The sequence below is a fragment of the Heliconius melpomene genome, unplaced genomic scaffold (assembly GCF_056956725.1).
Source record: "Heliconius melpomene rosina isolate 202511_hmr_F unplaced genomic scaffold, ASM5695672v1 Hmr00036, whole genome shotgun sequence".
In the NCBI taxonomy this organism is placed as follows: Eukaryota; Metazoa; Arthropoda; class Insecta; order Lepidoptera; family Nymphalidae; genus Heliconius; species Heliconius melpomene.
Window position 1 is genome coordinate 41,116 of NW_028181853.1, and position 18,103 is coordinate 59,218.

The 18,103-nt window shown below is 52.1% G+C and overlaps 5 protein-coding genes and 1 long non-coding RNA gene across 6 annotated transcripts in view; 1 reads left to right on the forward strand and 5 right to left on the reverse strand.

The window, feature by feature from the left end:
* Positions 1-98: 98 nt before the first annotated feature.
* LOC146526675 (histone H4) lies at positions 99-1,322 on the reverse strand. The gene has a single exon (XM_085206849.1). It carries the CDS (start codon positions 1,224-1,226, stop codon positions 915-917), a length of 312 nt encoding a protein of 103 aa, XP_085062975.1. The 5' UTR covers positions 1,227-1,322; the 3' UTR covers positions 99-914.
* A 5,848-nt stretch (positions 1,323-7,170) lies between these two features.
* Positions 7,171-8,173, reverse strand: LOC146526676 (histone H3-like). The gene has a single exon (XM_085206845.1). The coding sequence runs from the start codon at positions 7,827-7,829 to the stop codon at positions 7,419-7,421; it is 411 nt and encodes a 136-aa protein (XP_085062971.1). The 5' UTR covers positions 7,830-8,173; the 3' UTR covers positions 7,171-7,418.
* Positions 8,174-8,748: 575 nt separating this feature from the next.
* LOC146526677 (histone H2B) lies at positions 8,749-9,469 on the reverse strand. Its single transcript, XM_085206861.1, has one exon. It carries the CDS (start codon positions 9,334-9,336, stop codon positions 8,962-8,964), a length of 375 nt encoding a protein of 124 aa, XP_085062987.1. The 5' UTR covers positions 9,337-9,469; the 3' UTR covers positions 8,749-8,961.
* Positions 9,470-10,075: 606 nt separating this feature from the next.
* Positions 10,076-10,574, reverse strand: LOC146526678 (histone H2A). The gene has a single exon (XM_085206862.1). The coding sequence runs from the start codon at positions 10,555-10,557 to the stop codon at positions 10,183-10,185; it is 375 nt and encodes a 124-aa protein (XP_085062988.1). The 5' UTR covers positions 10,558-10,574; the 3' UTR covers positions 10,076-10,182.
* A 5,745-nt stretch (positions 10,575-16,319) lies between these two features.
* LOC146526679 (uncharacterized) lies at positions 16,320-17,522 on the reverse strand. The gene has a single exon (XM_085206867.1). The coding sequence runs from the start codon at positions 17,392-17,394 to the stop codon at positions 16,531-16,533; it is 864 nt and encodes a 287-aa protein (XP_085062993.1). The 5' UTR covers positions 17,395-17,522; the 3' UTR covers positions 16,320-16,530.
* Positions 17,523-17,663: 141 nt separating this feature from the next.
* Positions 17,664-18,103, forward strand: part of LOC146526680 (uncharacterized) — a 39,441-nt gene continuing 39,001 nt past the window's right edge. Inside the window, exons 1-2 of the long non-coding RNA XR_014879363.1 lie at positions 17,664-17,791; positions 17,867-18,036. This is a non-coding gene — a long non-coding RNA (uncharacterized LOC146526680). The remainder of the gene's footprint in view (positions 17,792-17,866; positions 18,037-18,103) is intronic.

Below are 18,103 nucleotides of genomic sequence, written 5' to 3' on the forward strand. Positions count from 1 at the left end.
TATTAATAATATACATACACAATGTATCATATATAATAGATACATACATCACACTTGTGGGCTATAGCATCACAGGGTGATATGCTAATGATACGAGATTTAATGAATTGAACTCCTTTATTATATATTTCCGCTACGCTACGTTGGTGGAACATAATTTCACAATTGCATTTGTAGCGAATAAATTCAGGGCGCGCTGATATTATAGCGTAGCGTTTTAACTAACAATTGATATTTATAAATAATATTAATACTTGTGCAATACCCTCCCTACACAATCATAATACGGATGGATATAACTTTATAACTTACTTACCTGCCTACTTGCTCGCTCGCTACATCTCTTAAGTATAAACTGTGCGCTTTGGTTACAACATGAATATGTATGTAGTAGTAGTAGTAGTAGTAGTAGTACAGTGAGTGTGCAGTGTGTAGCAAAATATATCAACATGTCACACACATACACATTTTCAATACTTACATTACCTACCTACCTACCACAGTTATGAGTTAGAGCTACTTGGATGTTATTCATACTAAATACATATTGTTCGGTTCGGTCCAGTCCATATCCACCAAATATAGTAAGTGAGTAACTAGTAGTGCACACTCGGAGCGCTGAACTTTTAATAAAGTCAACGTCCGGGACGTCCGTGTGGTTAAGAAACATAAATTTTATTTAATTCTGAAATTTGTGCGGCCCTGAGAAGGGCCTTTTGTTTATGTGAAACCGACGGAGAGAGAGAGAGAGATTATGCGGTCTGGTTCGAGCTGGATCACACACACAATCGAGATGTAAACGACGCGATTACACCGACTGACCACCGCGCTCGCGCGCCCGAACGCAAACACACACACTAAATTCTCACACTCTCGTCGGTTTCACTTCGGTTCGGCGGTTGGCGGTTAAAATATTAACCGCCGAAGCCGTACAGAGTGCGCCCCTGCCGCTTCAGGGCGTACACGACGTCCATGGCGGTGACGGTCTTCCTCTTGGCGTGCTCCGTGTACGTGACGGCGTCGCGGATCACATTCTCGAGGAACACCTTCAGCACTCCGCGAGTCTCCTCGTATATCAGGCCGGATATACGTTTGACGCCGCCCCTGCGGGCGAGACGACGGATGGCCGGCTTCGTGATGCCCTGGATGTTATCGCGCAGCACTTTCCTGTGACGCTTCGCTCCGCCTTTTCCCAGACCCTTTCCACCCTTACCGCGACCGGTCATGTTGACTATGTGACGGCGGTATGCACACTTCTGGTATTACTTCTAACGCTCCGCTCCTCGCGAGTGACGGGGAGACGTTCAACTGCGAACGTACGGTAGAAACTTATGTCGCAGTTCGTATCTTCTTCATCCAGCGTGAGTATGATTTTCACGCCGGGCAACAGTACCAAGGCGGATGCCCTTAAACTGTGGTTTCTTTCGGCGACTATGACGATAGCCGCGTCGTTGTGTGATGGCCTTGGAGCCAAGGGGGAGAGTGGGTTAACGTGGGGTTAAGTTTGGGTGAGGAAGGAATTTTTTCTATAGGAAAGGATGAGCTTTGGCGCCCCCTGGGCGGTCAGCCAAGCCAGGTGAGACTCACGGTTCCCCGTGAGAGGCCCAGCTTAGGCGACCAGCGACCGAAGGGGCAGCTCAGGAGTCGGAATTAGGTAAGGTAAGGATATCCCTTGGTAGGCGCATCTTGTCTGGTGGCCTGGTATGCCACGGTGCTATGTCCTGGATATGCAGGTGGTCCGAAGCATCGGCGCGGCTGTATGCGTTGCGCGCAAGCCGGCCGATGTGTACCTCCAGGCTCTCTATTTTGAGGTCGCGCTGGAGAGTGGCGTTTCTTACGTAGTAGGGAGCCTGGGTAACGCGCCGGAGGGCGACGTTCTGGACCACCTGTAAAACCTTGCGCTGGGGCGCACTTGCAAGCGCGTACCAGGCCGGTGCTGCATAAGTCAGGTGGGGCCTCACGAAACTCTTGTAGAGCGCCAATCGTGTCCGCAGCGGAAGGCGCGAGCGGAGGAGCGGGCGCAACATGAAAAGCGCCGTTTTGGCGGCATTGGCGGCTTTCTTTATGTGTTTATTCATTTTTAATTGGCGGTCGATAATGACTCCGAGGTAGGTGGCGGTGGGCGACCAGTGCACTTGTTGGCCGAGCAGGTTCAACGGAGGAGGCGGTCTCAGTCGGCACCCAAACGAGATGGCCTGGGTCTTGGCCACATTCAGAGTGAGCCTCCACTCCGACAGCCAGCCCGGCAGTAGGTCTAGGGTGCGTTGCAGCTTGGCGGCGGCGTGCTCCGGGTTTAGACTCTTCGTGAGCAGGGCGATGTCGTCGGCATAGAGTGCCAACATCGAGCCCTGCTCTGTAGGGATATCGTCCGTGTACCAGGTGTAAAGGGCAGGAGAGAGAGTACTGCCCTGGGGTACCCCGGCGGCGATCAGGTGGCTGCTGGATATTGCACTCTCCACTCTGACGCGGAACGTCCTGCCCTCGAGAAAGGCGGCGAGGACGCGCACGATGTGGAACGGGGTGCCGGCGCGGAGAATTTTCAATAATAGACCTGGGTGCCAAACGCGGTCGAATGCGCTGGCGACGTCCAGGAAGGCTGCCACTGCACTCTCCTTCCTATTCATTGCTGCCGCTGCAAAGTGTATTACTCGTGCGATTTGCAGCGAAGTTGAATGACCGCTGCGAAAGCCAAACTGTTCGGGCCGCGGTTGTAGGTGCGGCGAGAGAAGCGGTAAGAGGAGCTTCTCGAACAGTTTGGCTATCGTGTTGAGTAGGGTGATGGGGCGATATCCGTCCGGACGTTGCGGGTTCTTTCCTGGCTTGGGAATCATTATGACCAGGCCCTCCTTCCACGCCTGGGGGTAATGGCCCAGGCGTAGAATTGCGCTGAAGAGCCTGGCCATAGCGGCGATTAGTCTTCCTGTTATGTGTCTGAAGGCGCTGTTGGGCACTCCGTCGATCCCGGGGGCCTTCTTTGGCTTCAGGCCCCGGATCGCTTTCTTCACTGATGATGGTGAAAAGTGTGGAGGTGGCGGGAGCGTATCACACGAGGACAGTGAAGTGAAAAGAGCCTCGACTTCATTCTCAATTTCGGCATGGCGGTCCGGACACTCGCTGTGATTTGGGCGAAATTGGTCGGCCAGGTGTTCGGCCAGTACTTCGGCGCGCTCCTCCGAGGTGTACCGGAGGGCGCCGTCACTGTGCAGAATTGGCCTGGCGGGTGGCCTCTTCCTCATTATTTGGCGATTTAGCTTATGATACGAAGATTGGTCACAGCTGGCGCGCTCGATTCGTTTCTCCCAATTGGCAGTATCGCGGTCCTCAAGCGCTGCCTTGATGCGCTCGATTTGGCGGTTGAGCTTGGTTTTAAGCGCCGGGTCTCTGGTCCTCTGCCACTCAGAGCGCGTCCTCCTTTTTTCGGCGATGAGGGCGAGGATTTTCTTCGAGGGTGGAGGCAAACCACGAGAATTGTGAGGGATAGTGGCAGAATTCATTGCCCTGCGTATCTGCGCCATAATGTTGCGCTCCAGTCGGTCGATACTGTCAGCGTCAACGAGTGGATCGACACAGGGTGAGGGTTCGGCTTGAAGTGCGGTTGCGAAAAGCTCCCAATCGACGCGTTCTCTAGTTGGAGGGCCTCTGGCTAGTGTCGTCTCGCCCGCGATGGTGGCCAAGACCGGCTGATGATCAGAGCCGAAGGCGTCCGGTAGTACCTCCAGGTTGATGGCCTCAAGTCCACGATGCACAACCAAATCGATAGTAGTAGGGTTGTGGCTACCGACGTCCGAGTAGTGAGTTGGTTCGTCGGGGCCCTCCACTTCGTATCCGCTTCTTTGGGCGTCACGGAAAAGAAGCCTCCCTGCCTGGTTGTTGGAGCCACAACCCCAGGCAGTATGGTGCGCGTTCCAGTCCCCTGCGGCCAGAGTCGGGGTATCACTAGAGACTAGCTGCCGTACAGTATTAATGTCCAGGCGGACGCCGCCCGGGCGATAAGAGGCGTATACCTTCATTGGTTTATTGTTGTGTTGTATTTCGACACCCAGAGCTTGAAGTGACTGGGTGTCGATAGCAGGCAGCGGCTGAGCGACCAGGCCCCTGCGGGTCGCAACAAGGAGGCCCCTGAGTTTATTCTCTCGAGTTGTGTCCAATCTCAGCACGTTGTAGCCCGAGATATTTGAAGAGAAACCGGCGTTGAGATGGGTTTCGTTTATTAATGCGATGTCAATATTGTTTGTGTGCAACAGGTGACGGAGGGCGGGTATCTTCCTCCGCAGCCCCCGGGCGTTCCAGTAAACAATCCTAATTTCGGGTGTGAATGGTAAGGAGATTTTTCATGCCCTCTATGACACACTGGACAGGGTCTTGACCTTCCCTCAGGGCGAGGAGAACGTCCTTGAGGGTGTCAAGAGCCCTGTCAATGGCGATAAGTGCAGGCTGCGTCCTGGCCTGCGTCTGCCGTGTGTAGGTTGTGGTAGCAGTGGCGCCTGCAGCGGGGGCTGCGGCGGCGGGTTGGCGGGAAGTGGAGGCCGCGGGGGTGGCGGACGTGGCTCTGGCTTGCTCCTCTTGCCGCCTCGTCCTCTTGCCCCCTCTCTTCTTAAGGCGTCTTCCGCCTTTTTCAGTGGGCGGGTTGGCGGGGGCCATAAGGTTGGTGGCCTCGCTCTCCGCTTCCACAGTGTTAACTTCCGCTCGAGGAGCGGTCCTCAACGCCCTTCGCGTGGTATCTACTTGAGAGAGGGCTACTGTGCCGGCCCTCTTGTTACGCAATTCTCGCTTGTACTGCGGGCAAGCCGTGTGATTCGCTGGATGTGCGCCGCCACAGTTCGCGCAGGTCGCGGCAACGTCGAGGGGCCTCGGGCAGTCGCTCGCGGCATGTTCGTCACCGCACCTCACACATGCCAACCGCCGGTGGCATCCGTGGCTTGAATGTCGGAAACCCTGACACCGGTGACACTGGGCCGGGCCCTTTTTGTTCCTCCAAGACTCAATTTTAATGCCCTGCATATATAGTAATTCAGTGACTTCGTATATGGCCGGTACAAGATCGGGTGTGTTGGCCAGTATTGCAAAAAATATGCAGCCAGGGCGCCCCCTTCTCGCCCTAATCGGTCTTACATATTCTGCCTTGAAGCCTAACTCTCCTAAGGCTTCGGTAATTTCCTCTGGCGTGGTGGTGGCAGGCAGCCCTCGGATCGCCACCTTTCGGCTACGCTCGGACGGGAGGGCGTATGAGAACCAAGATAGTTGTTGGTCTTTCTCTGTCTCACACAGGTATCGTTGAATAGTTCGATACTCTTCGGCTGAGTTCGGGGAAAATCGTATGCCTTTCCCGAAGGGGCGGGCATTCGGCGGATGGCCGAGGCGTTCTTTTAGAGCCTTGAAGTGTAATGTCCAGTTAGACAATTCCTCTACGATCAAGGGGGGAATTCGAGGTTTAGGTTGCGAGGGCTGTTGTGGCCCCGCTAGAGAAGCTGATGCACTAACCTGTGCTGCCGAGCTGGATCCAGTGGTGCGCAGCGCGTCGGCGAATGTAGTAGAAGCGGATGTAGTAGAGGCGGGTGCCGGCGAGGGCGCCGGTACTGTTGTCGTACATGCGGGGGCGTTGGGCGTGGCGAGGGGCGCCGGTGCTGTTTCAATCCTCCTGTATATGCGCGGATCGCGCTGGGGGAGGGGCTTAGCGCACAAACGTTTGGGCGTTGACAAGGTTAATTCTGAGGCGCCGTCCGAGGTGCGTGGGCGTCTCGCAGGTGTCAATGAGATTGGGTTGATATCCAAGGCGGTCGGTGCGTCCGGGGCTGCGGAAGAACCGTGGCCGGCGCGTGCGCGGTCCAGTTCCCTACCCTGATCAGTGAGGAACATAGCAATATGTGCCAGCAGTGATTGGGAGAGAACCCCACGCTTCTGCAGCTCGGCCACGGCTATGATGTCAGAGTGCAGCGAGGTACGCGGTGAAAATTCCAGGTCCACTTGCGGGGGTGCGGAAGGAGAGCGGCGGGGTCGGGAGGCGCCCCTATCTACGGGTCTGCTCCTTTGGGATATCACTGGCACTGTCACTTCGCGGGCGCTCTCAGCGGGAGGCGCGATGGCACCGGCGGAGCCAGCAGCGGCGGGCGCGGCAGCCTGCGCGGCATCGGGCGCGGCGACGGACGCGGCGGCGGAGCCAGCGGAGGCTTGCGCGGCGGGCGCGGCAACGGGGCCTGCAGCGGCACGCGTGGGGAACGCGACGGGAGAGGTGGCGGAGGCACGCGCGACGGGCGCGGCAGCGGTGCGCGCAACGGGCGCGGCAGCGGCGGCGGTGCGCGCAACGGGCGCGGCAGCGGCGGCGGTGCGCGCAACGGGCGCGGCAACGGCGGCGGCGGCACGCGCAGCGGGCGCGGCGGAGGCAGCGACGGCGGGCGCAGCAGAGGTGCGCGCGGCGGCGGTTGCGGTGGCAGATGGCGATCGGGCGCGCGGGCGAGAGCGCGAACGCGACCGACGTTTTCCCTTTCGGTCACTCATGATGAGTGAGCGAGATGGCATGCACTATACGTCCGCTTCGGCAGTCATCGGGCCCTAGAGCGGGACCGCGAGGTCCGATGGAGACAGATGTACACTTATGATGGTGATGGTGATGGTACACTATACACTCAACACTGGTTACACTGGGTCGTAGGTGGCTATCGCAACGCAGAGGCGCAGGCAAAACTTGGTACTTATTTCGCAGGAAATAATAGCAAGTTCTTGACCGTATGAAGACTCGTACCGAGAGAGGTGTTCACCGCTCGGCGGACGGGCCGATCCTTATGTCGCATATTTTTTGACCCTCTCTAAATATATACCCCCCCCTCTACGTTCGGCTGTGTTCGGCTCCACTCGTTGGTCATGCGTATGTGGAGTAGGGGAGAGGGGGGGGGGGGGGGGGATTATGCTGATGATAACAATAATAATTAAAATAAAAGTTATAGTACATAGTATAGTATAGTGCACGCAATTATTATTATCATAATTATTTATATATATATATATATATATATATATATATATATATATATATATAAATGATTATCGTGCATGGATAGATAGTGTAATATATAATATAATATCTCTCTATCTCTCTACGTTGCAAGTGCAAGTATGTTGTATTTATTATTATTATTATTTTTTAAATTAAGTATTATTATTATTATTATTAGTATGTATGTTTGTTTGCATTGAATATTGCCCCGTACAGATGAACAGTGCGACACAGTACGACACGAGGACGGACGGACAGCCAGCCCAGACGGTTCTTTGTACACGTGTGAAACGACAACGTATATAAATATCAGAATAATTTGTGGCCCTGAGAAGGGCCTTTTGGTTTCACAACACACACAATATACACAATCGTGTATATTGTTTGTTTGTTCGTTTGTATTGCAAGCAAGCAAGCTAGCTGGCAATTACGCACGTTCGCCTCTGATCCTGCGGGCGAGCTGGATGTCCTTCGGCATAATGGTGACGCGTTTCGCGTGGATCGCGCAAAGGTTGGTGTCCTCGAAGAGGCTCACCAGATACGCCTCGCTCGCCTCCTGGAGGGCCATAACGGCGGAGCTCTGGAACCGCAGGTCCGTCTTGAAGTCCTGCGCTATCTCGCGCACCAAACGCTGGAAGGGCAGCTTGCGGATCAGAAGCTCCGTGCTCTTCTGGTAGCGACGAATCTCGCGGAGGGCGACGGTGCCGGGCCTGTACCTGTGCGGCTTCTTCACGCCGCCGGTGGCAGGTGCGCTCTTGCGAGCCGCCTTCGTGGCGAGCTGTTTGCGCGGCGCCTTACCACCGGTGGACTTGCGGGCGGTTTGCTTGGTACGAGCCATCTTGCACTACTACTGAACTGAACGCGGTACTGAACTGAAGTGAACTGTTACGCGCGGGCACGTCTCGCTTCGTCCAAAGTAATATTGGAAGTGTTCAAAAAAGTGGGGCGCGGCGGCGCCTTATAAAACGTCAGGGGGGGAGGGGCGGGGCACGTGCCGTCCCTTTCGCACGCGGTGCGGTGGCGAGTCGGGCGTCGGGCGGTGAGAGTGCCTCGTCGATGCCGTGCTGTGTACGTCTTCTGTGACTATGCGTCGGTCGCAGTGAAATAATAATGAAATGAAGAAGAGAAGAGAAGAGAAGAGTAGAGATCAGATCAGTCATCAGTAGTAGTTGGCGCGTCGGCCGGGCCCGGCATCATCGGGCGTCGGTCAGTGCTATCTATCTATCTATCTATCTATCTATCTATCTATCTATCTAACTAACACACTCGTGTGTTAGTTAGATAGATAGCTAGCTAGCTAGCTGGCTGGCTGGCTGGCTGGCTGGCTGGCTGGCTGGCTGGCTGGCTGGCTGGCTGGCTGGCTGGCTGGCTGGCTAGGAGGTTCTATTACATGAATACGACATTATAATAATATTATTAATAGGCTACGTGCGTTTCTAACGGGGGTACATAAAAATAATAATAATAATAATTATTATTAGGATTAATTATCGTTATGTGGTGATGATAATAATTATTGTATTATTCTTTCTTAATTAATATTATGTCATTAGTTAATTGTCATTCGTGTGCGTGCGTCTATTAATGTATTATTATTTTCATCTGAGAGTAGCAACACTATTTATTTATTTATTTATTTATTTATTTATTGAATTTATCACGCTCACACACAATAATATTTACACTTAGAACTAGGTGTAGGTAGGGAGACGTTTTGCGAGAAACTGTTTTTGTTTTATTTTTAAACACGACTCATATAGTGGCCCTTAAAAGGGCCTTTTGAGAATGCGCGCGACGACCGATGATGACGATGATGATGTAGTCGATGCGTAGTGTAACAGCACCAGTGCAGACACACACACTTTAGCACGAGAACACGGACGGATACACGCGCGCACACACACACATCGTCACACGGCACGTTCGCGAGCGCATTCGATTTTTAACTGTCGTCTCTTCGACGGACCACTTCACTTGGAGCTCGTGTACTTGGTGACGGCCTTGGTGCCTTCGCTGACGGCGTGCTTGGCCAACTCGCCGGGCAACAGGAGCCTCACGGAGGTCTGCACCTCCCTGGACGTGATCGTGGACCTCTTGTTGTAGTGGGCGAGTCGCGACGCCTCGGCGGCGATACGCTCGAAAATGTCGTTCACGAACGAGTTCATGATGGACATCGCCTTGCTGGAGATTCCGGTGTCCGGGTGGACTTGTTTGAGCACTTTGTAGATGTAGATGGCGTAGCTCTCCTTCCTCTTGTGCTTCTTCTTTTTCTTGTCCGACTTGGAGATGTTCTTTTGGGCCTTGCCGGATTTCTTGGCGGCCTTTCCGCTAGTCTTGGGCGGCATGATAAGAAAGGTTTGTAATTAGTACTATCGATGAGAAAGGTACACACTCTCTGCGTGCACGACGGTGTCGGTTAAAAAATTTCGTCGGATCCGGGTCGGTAGTCATTCCGTTCTGTGGACGCACAAGCGCTTACGACGCGCGCCAGCCTTTAAGAGACGAAATTGACCAAGTACGTGTACACACGTCACAATCATCCAAACCACCTCCCCCCCCCCCCCCCCCCCCGAACATATTATCATTCGTATACTTTTAAATTTGAAATTTATAAGATACATGTAGGAAATTAAAAATTTGTTTACATTACGTATACAGGATGGAATTGTCAGCACCACTTTAAATGAAACCACAGTTTCAACTACTCTATAAAAGCCCTATAAAGAAAAATAACTTACCCTGAAGTTATGTGATATGTTATGTTATATGCAGTTTCAGTAAAAGAAGCGCTGCCTCTTCCACCTGTATATTATGTGTGTGTGTGTGTGTGTGTGTGTGTGTGTGTGTGTGTGTGTGTGTGTGTGTGTGTGTGTGTGTGTGTGTGTGTGTGTGTGTGTGGTCTGTTAGACAATTTTTTATAATATCGAAATTGATGTGTGCCTAAAATTGTTATATATATATATATATATACTTATTCATGACCGTCCACACTATGTAGTGTCATGCTTTATATATTTTGTTTGTTTTAGAAGACGTCTCGCTTAATGAAACAATTTATGCAATTTCGAAGCGTTCACGGAAATATTTTGTGGCCCTTAAAAGGGCCTTTTCACAAAAAAAAAAAAAACCCAAAAATTTCAGAAAACCAAATCCACACCCACACACGCACACACGCACTAGGGGTGTCAGGATTAGGCTTTCTTCTCAGTCTTTTTGGGTAAGAGGACTGCCTGGATGTTGGGCAGTACACCGCCCTGAGCGATCGTAACTCCCGAGAGCAACTTGTTCAGCTCCTCGTCGTTACGGATCGCCAATTGGAGATGCCTCGGGATGATTCTGGTCTTCTTGTTGTCCCTAGCGGCGTTTCCGGCCAACTCGAGCACTTCGGCGGCCAGATACTCCATCACGGCGGCCAGGTAGACCGGTGCACCGGCTCCCACGCGTTCGGCGTAGTTGCCTTTTCTCAAAAGCCTGTGTATACGTCCCACTGGAAACTGAAGTCCGGCACGGTTGGAACGAGACTTTGCCTTTCCCTTCACTTTGCCACCTTTGCCGCGACCCGACATGTTGAACGATAGTTAGATGAATTTGAAAGACAATATTTAAAAAAAAGTTTTTCGTTTTTCGTTTTTCGATTGAGCAGTATGCTGTTGGCCATATCGGCCTCTACAGCGTCACCGGACTTGGGGAGGCCGAGCTAGACGAGCTCTGACCTTGGCATGGCTACCGTGGAAGGTACCAACAAAAGAGAACACAGTGGCGCAAGGGCGTCTCCTTTGAGACTCGGACCGCGACTTGCGAACACCGTTCGTAGTGGGGGGCTTTGCTTCGATCGGTTCGACCAAAGCCTACTGGGGAGGGCTTTTGATGCCCTATTGGATTATTGATTGAGGGCTCCTCTCGCGCCGAGGCGCGATTGGGCCACAGTAAAGCTGGGACCTCGTCTCCACCGGCGGGGACGGTGTGCGTAGCGTGTATGTGTGCGATTGTGTGTAGCCCTACCTACAAATTTAGGGTCGTTCGCTTTAGTGATGGGGTCAGCATCATCGGTTAAGATATCCCGGGGTCGACGGCGATCCCACGGGCGACGTTTGGCGTAATTACACGAGTTTACCACCAGCGGATTCGGATGCGATTCGGCTTTAGTGAAATAACTACTAGAGAGCTTGCGACAGTGCTCTTTTACTGAATCTAATTTGACGTCTCTATGGAGATCGGTATTACGCATGTACCACGGGGCACCGGTAGTATTACGCAAGAAACGGTTTTGAATTACTTGTAAACGGCTAAGGTCTGTCTGTGCGAACACAACACAGGCGTAGGCGAAAATGGGTCTGACGCATGCTTTATAGAGTCGGATTTTATTTCTAAGAGAGAGTTTGCTTTTAGCACAAATGAGTGGATACAAACAACTTAGGACATAGGCCGCTTTGCGGCGAACATAAGTAATGTGGGCTTTAAAGGACAGTTGACTGTCGAGAATGACACCTAAGTATTTGGCCTGTTTGGCCTCGGGAATTATTTTGCCTAAAAGGCGGACATGTGGCAGGTAGTCTGTCCTACGGAGGGGGAAGTAAATGATGTTACTTTTATCGGGATTGACCTCTATGCGCCATTGAAATAGCCACTGACCTATGCGGTCCATGGACTTTTGGAGTCTTTTAGCTATGCAGACTGATACACGGCCGGACGTATAGACGGCGGTGTCGTCTGCGAAAAGGGCTAGGTTTGTACCTGGGGTTTTGGGGATGTCGTGAGTGTACAGATTGTACAGAAGCGGGGATAGTATGGAGCCCTGGGGGACTCCAGCTCTAACTGGCCTACTGGAGGAAAGGGTGCCTTCTACCCTGTATCTAAATGAGCGGTTTGATAAGTAGTCTCGAATGATGTGCACGAGTCTGTCAGGTACGTTAGTCTTTTGTAACTTGTAAATCAAGCCATTGTGCCAGACTTTATCAAACGCTTTTGCAATGTCTAAGAAGATTGCCGCTGATGGCATTTGTTTGGCTCGGGATAACAGGAATTCCGTGAGGCGGTGTACCTGGTGTATGCTGGAGTGTTTGGCTCTGAAGCCGAATTGTTCGGGGGGGATTATGTCATTGGCCACGACTGCGGCTTGGAGACGAGTGAGGAGGATACGTTCGTATATTTTGCCCATTGAACTGAGAAGGCTTATGGGGCGATAACTGGACGGGGATGTGCGAGGTTTCTTAGGCTTGTGAATACCTATGACTATTGCCTCTTTCCATTGGTCTGGGAATGAGCACTCTTTTAAAAGAGTGTTGAAAATGGCAACGAGAAGCGTTAGAATGTGAATAGGAAGAATTTTAAGGATCTTATTCGAGATGCGATCGGATCCTGGGGCTTTCTTTGGCTTAAGGCGCTTTATAATGTCTTGTACCTCTTCGACAGAGGTCGGTCTTATAGGTTCGCCCGCTGGTGGCAACGGTGCCCACGTTTCGACCTGTGTGTCCACCGCGGCGACGTGAATTGGATCACACGGTTTTTCCGAGGGGGAGCATTGACTTTCTAGGTTATCCGCTAGGCATTCGGCCTTTTCGAGATCGTCTGAGGCTAGTGTTCCGTCCGGACGGATTAACGGCGGTAATTCGACTACGGTGTCGTTTTTGAATGATTTGGTTAATTGCCAGAACGCTACGTGCGATGGCGTAAGCTCTGATAACCTATGATCCCAAGATTCGTCTCTGAGGTCCTCGAACCGGGCTCGAACCTGTCTTTGGAGCCTCCAGAGTTTAGCGCGGTTTGCTGGCGACGGAAATGAATCGTGCGCCCTATTGGCGATGTTTTTACGTCTCATGAGCTTTCTGAGATCTCGCGGGATCTTAAAATGTCCTTCTGGATTACTTGGAATTTCCCTAGAACACTCGTCGAGAGTGCTACCCAGTCTGTCAGTAAGTTGGTTAATTTCCGCCTCGACTACTTCCACCGAGTCGAATCTGTCAGGTATGTCGTCTGTCGGTTCCGTGTCGGGATTGCCTAGGCGCTCCGCGAACTTAGACCAGTCGGTGATGGTGGTTTTAGGAAGAACTGGAGGACAATCGGGTCCTAATTTAACTATTACAGGTCTATGGTCTGAGTCTAACTCTGGTATTACCTCGATAGAGCGCAGCCTGAGAGAGACGCCCTGCAGGATGGCTATGTCGAGAATTGAAGGTCGGCCCCGGGGCCCAAATCTAGTGGGAGTGAGGGGGGCTATTATCTCAAAGCGAGAGGTGGTCAGGTCATAGATATTTTCGAGTTCGATTCCTCCTCTATTTGTGGAGTTGCAATTCCACCTGGTACTTTTACAGTTAAGGTCCCCGGCTATGATAACCGAGTCCCCCATGTCTAGTAGTGTCTGTAGGTCGCTTCTAAGTAAACTCTTTGATGGAGAGAGATAGGCGGAAGCTATAATAGTGGGTGGATGTCCAGTCATGTGAACCTTACAGACCGAAACTTCGATGTTAGTGAGCGTCGGCGGCGGATCGAGCGGTATGACGTGAAGCGTCTTTCTGTAAAATATGACGGTGCCGCCTTTGGCGCCGTCTCTGTCGTTACGAATAGTGCGGTAATTGGCTATCTTGGGATCCCTATTGCAATTTCTAAGGAACGTTTCCTGAACTAGAAATAAGTCGAGTTGTCGGTTTGTAACAAAATCGCGGACTAGCCCCATTTGCGTATTGAGACCGTTAGCGTTAAAATAACCTATGTTGAGAGAACGCGGCTTGACTCGCGCGAGTCTTAAATCGGGCGGGTTGATTCTAAAATTATTATTGACCGCCATTGGAAGTTTGAGCATTGACAAGTAGTAATTTGGCTATAAGCTTTCTGTTGAGCTTAATTACTTGAAGTCGACTTTTAGGATCGCCGTTTGAGTCTACTAAGCCTTTCGCGAAGGCCAATAATTCGTCTTTATCTAGTATATCTAGAAAGCTGGTCGCAATGTCGATCGCGTCTTCGATCCTATCCTGTTCTGTTACCTCCCCACGGGGCTGTCGGGCAGAGGAAGTGGCCCTGGAGGGCTTGGGTTTGGGATTGGAGGCCTTGGCGGCTTGGGTCTCTGGTAGAGGTTTTTTCCACGCATTGGTGGAAGGAAGAGGGGCTGGTTGGAGTAGTGGCTGAGGGCCGGACGGGTTTTGCGCTGGACGGGAAGGCATCGAAGCCTTATGCGTCCTGCCGCCCTTTCCGCCGGACCTGCGTGGGGCCCTAGGGCATCCGCGGTAATTTGCGGGGTGCCCTTGGGTCTCACACAAGACACAGCTGGGAGGTACGGCCGGGTCTGGGACCTTGCGCGGACAGTCAGCAGTAGCGTGACTTTCTAAGCACTTCACGCACCTGGGTTTTGCGTGACAGTTTTTGGCGGAATGCCCATAGAGCTGGCAGCGGTGACACTGCCCGGGGATGCCACGAGACCATGGCTTATCTATAGTAATGCCCGTGAGTGAGCAGATGGATTTTATATTGAAAATTTGTTTGCCCTCAGGGCTACGGTCTAGGACAGCTAGGACCATGTCGTAGCTTTTCTTAGTGTACTGATTGTACATACGGTGGACTGCTCTAACTGGAAGATTTTGGGATTTTAAGTCCCGGAAAACTGATTCGGTCTCTAACTCGGATGGGATACCCTTGAGGACTACACGTAATTGACGCTCGTCCTCCAGAGCGTAAGAATGGAACCCTATCTTTGAATTCCTAAGGTGGGTCGTAAGGACCCTGTGATCTTTAGGTGTTAACACCTGAATTCTAACTCCCTGCGCTGTGGATCTGGCAGAATTGAACTGCACTTTAGCGGACAACATCCATAGTTGTAAATTGTCCCACGCTTTCTTTTCCTGAACTATTATCGGGGGAGGTAACCTGTCCCTACGAACGCCGGCCGGTAGCGGTACCGAACCGTCGCCAGAGTTGGACGCGGGGATCGAACTATTATTATTGCTTGTCTTGGTTGTATTGTCAGTCTTGTCGGTAGAGTCTACCTGCGCACCCTTTTTGACTACCTGCGCGTTGTCCCTAGACCTACGCGGGGGTGAGGACCGCGGGGAGGGGGTTTTTTCTGCGCGCGCGGCGCGTTTGGCTGGGGTTGTTGGCGGAGAACCTAGCGATCTACGGGCCTTCCGTTTGGCCGATTTTGATTTGACGGTCTCGAAACCGTCATTATCCTCCACACCGGGAGTTTCTTCCTCGTCGGCTGAGGCCTCAGAGGATGAGGAAGACGACGAGGAAGCCTCCGCGGCCTCAGACTCAGACTCGGACTCCGCGTCATTTGCGGAAGCCTCGTCCTCATCCGAGCCGGCGTCGGCCTCCTCAGGTTCGTCCTCCATCTGCTCTATTAACTCGGGCGATTGAGCGATCGCCTCATTATCGACGTACGTTTTTAGGCCTTCTAAGGCGTCGGGGAAATGTTGCGCGACGTAGTTTAGCAGGTTAACCGCATCTACTCGGATCATTTTGGGGACAATTGACCCCCCGCCGTGGCGAGGGGTGTGTGCCTACTTTGACCTAATGTCTCGGCCTGGTGGGGCCGGGGTGAGTACCTAGCTTAAGCTAACACTGTGTAAAAGTACTCACGTGGGTATGGAATCCAGGTGAAATCCTATGGACACTAACACACTACACTGCACTACACAAAACAACGGAGATCGCCGCTCGCCGAACAAAACGACGCCGATTGGTCCTCTTCGTCTTCTTGGTGTTGCAGGATGGCGTGGCCGAGAGTGCGCGCGTGCGTGGATTGGTTATTAAAAAAAAGCCCGTTTTTTGAAATAAGTACTCGTGTATCGCGCGCACGTTGAGCGGGGACACGAGCGAGCGTTCTCGTAGACGATTGCTCACGACGATGCACGACGATGCACGACGGTGTACAACGACGATGCGCGACGGTGTACGACGACGCACGACGATGCACGACAATCGCCGAAGTAAACAGAAAGCTAGCTAGCTGTTCAGCCTAGAAACGGATAATAAAAATATACTATAGTAAATATATATAATACAGATAACAATATATACACTTAATATATATATACTTTTTTCTTTTTTTTTTTTTTTTTTTTTTAAGACCATACAACAATTGGTCACAAAATTATATTGTTAATGAAGTAGGAGTTTATTATTTGTGACACTAATTTTGAATGAATATTGAGAATTGAGTAATCTAATAGTGGATTCACCGACTTACCAATCACTCATGATACTGTGAATATATTGATTGATTTAATTGATTATATTACATAATATAAATTTTCGTAGCACACGAGACGTTCGTCGTAGAAGAAACTGTACCACCGTTCATTGATACAACATATGTATGTATGGCGTATTTGGAAAGTTTTGTTAGCCCTGAGAAGGGCTTTTTGTCGTGCTACCGTTGCACATGTATATATACATATATATACGTATATACACCTACCTATCGTCGTCACACATACACACAACACACACACACACAACACTCGCCACGAGTTATTCTCGTGTAGTGCGCGTTATTTAACGTCCGTTTAGCAATTGTATATAGATAGATATATGTCTATTTTATTTATTCACTTTTTCGGCGTGGCGGACGCGGCCTTCTTAGCCGCCGGCTTGGCTCTGGGCGTGGCTGCCTTCTTTGGTTTGGGCGCTTTGGGCTTCTTCGTCGGCGGCTTGGCGGTCTTCTTCGCCTTAGAAGCGGCGGCGGTGGCGGCGGCGGCTCCGCCCTTCGCCTTCGAAGCGGAGGATGCGGCGGCGGCGGCTTTCTTGGCTGCCGTGGCGGCGGGCTTCTTCTTCGCGGCGGCCGCCTTTTTGTCCTTCACTGTCGTCTTCGATTTGGACTTGGACGGCGAGGACGCTGCGGCGGCGGCGGCGGCGGCGGCTGCTGCCGCTGCTGCTGCTGCTGCTGCGGCCCCCTTCTTGCCGGCCCTGCCGCCTGCGGACGCCGCGGCGGGAGCTCCGGACGCCTTCTTCTTCTTCGACCTAGACGAGGCGGAGGCCGACGACGACGATGCGCCGGAAGCTGCGGCGGAGGATCCCTTGCCGGCGCCGCCGGCCGCAGACTGCTTGCTCTTCGAAGCGGACGACTTGGACTCGAGCTTGAAACTGCCAGAAGCGCCCTTGCCCTTGGTCTGTATCAGGGCACCGGACTCGACGGCGCTCTTTAGATATTTTCTGATGAACGGGGCCAATTTCTCGGCGTCCACTTTGTACTGGGCCGCTATGTACTTCTTGATAGCCTGCAGAGACGAACCGCTGCGCTCCTTGAGCTCCTTGATGGCGCTGTTGACCATCTCGGAGGTTTTGGGGTGGGTCGGTTTCGCTTTTGGCTTCTTGGCGGCGGCGGCAGCGGCGGCGGCGCCGACCGCTGACTTGGGCTTCTTCGCCGGGGTGGCGGGTGCGGGAGCTTCTGATGCTACTGCTGCGTCGGCCATTATTATTATTATTATTATTATTTATTACACGCACACGCACGCACACGATCACTCACAAAGAGCAATAAATTGTTATGAACGCGGAAAGTATAGTTTATATTGATATATACGTTGTACGTTGTACTGGCGTGGCAGAGGTCGCTAGTGGCAGTAAGAGCGGTAGCGATACCGTGAGGAGAGCCGCGGTGTCGCTGGACATTTTCTCGTACGAACGCTCGAAACTTTTCACTAACAGGCGTCTAGAAAATTATAATTTTTACATTATTTCAGATGTTGAGAGGGACCCGCCACCCGTGAGGGCCTCGTCCGTGAACCCGTCGACCGGCTCGCGGGCCGAGCGCCACGACACGCGTTGATTTGACGGAATTACGAGCTGTCGAATACGTCGAAGTGCTACGTGCGTACCTCCGGTCGTGTTTAAAAGTTATTTTTCTCTATAAAAATTTATTGAAACGATTTTCCGTTTCGACAGATCGAAAGCGAAGAATACCCGCCCGCCCGGAGATATCGAAAGATCGCCGTGCGACGGTCCGTCGACCCCCTCGAGGACCTCCAAGTGGAGCATCGTAAAACACCCGATGCCCTCGCTGAGCGACGGTCCACCGCGGCCGCCGTTGTCGAGTACGCGGAGTGTTTACAGGGGTGAGTGTGTGTGTTTGTGTGTGTGTGCATATATATATATATATATATTATTAAGATATATATAATT

What these genes read in the sequence shown, in the direction of transcription:
- LOC146526675 (XM_085206849.1), bottom strand. Translation starts at nt 1,226, where the DNA reads ATGACCGGTCGCGGTAAGGGTGGAAAGGGTCTGGGAAAAGGCGGAGCG.
- LOC146526676 (XM_085206845.1), bottom strand. Translation starts at nt 7,829, where the DNA reads ATGGCTCGTACCAAGCAAACCGCCCGCAAGTCCACCGGTGGTAAGGCG.
- LOC146526677 (XM_085206861.1), bottom strand. Translation starts at nt 9,336, where the DNA reads ATGCCGCCCAAGACTAGCGGAAAGGCCGCCAAGAAATCCGGCAAGGCC.
- LOC146526678 (XM_085206862.1), bottom strand. Translation starts at nt 10,557, where the DNA reads ATGTCGGGTCGCGGCAAAGGTGGCAAAGTGAAGGGAAAGGCAAAGTCT.
- LOC146526679 (XM_085206867.1), bottom strand. Translation starts at nt 17,394, where the DNA reads ATGGCCGACGCAGCAGTAGCATCAGAAGCTCCCGCACCCGCCACCCCG.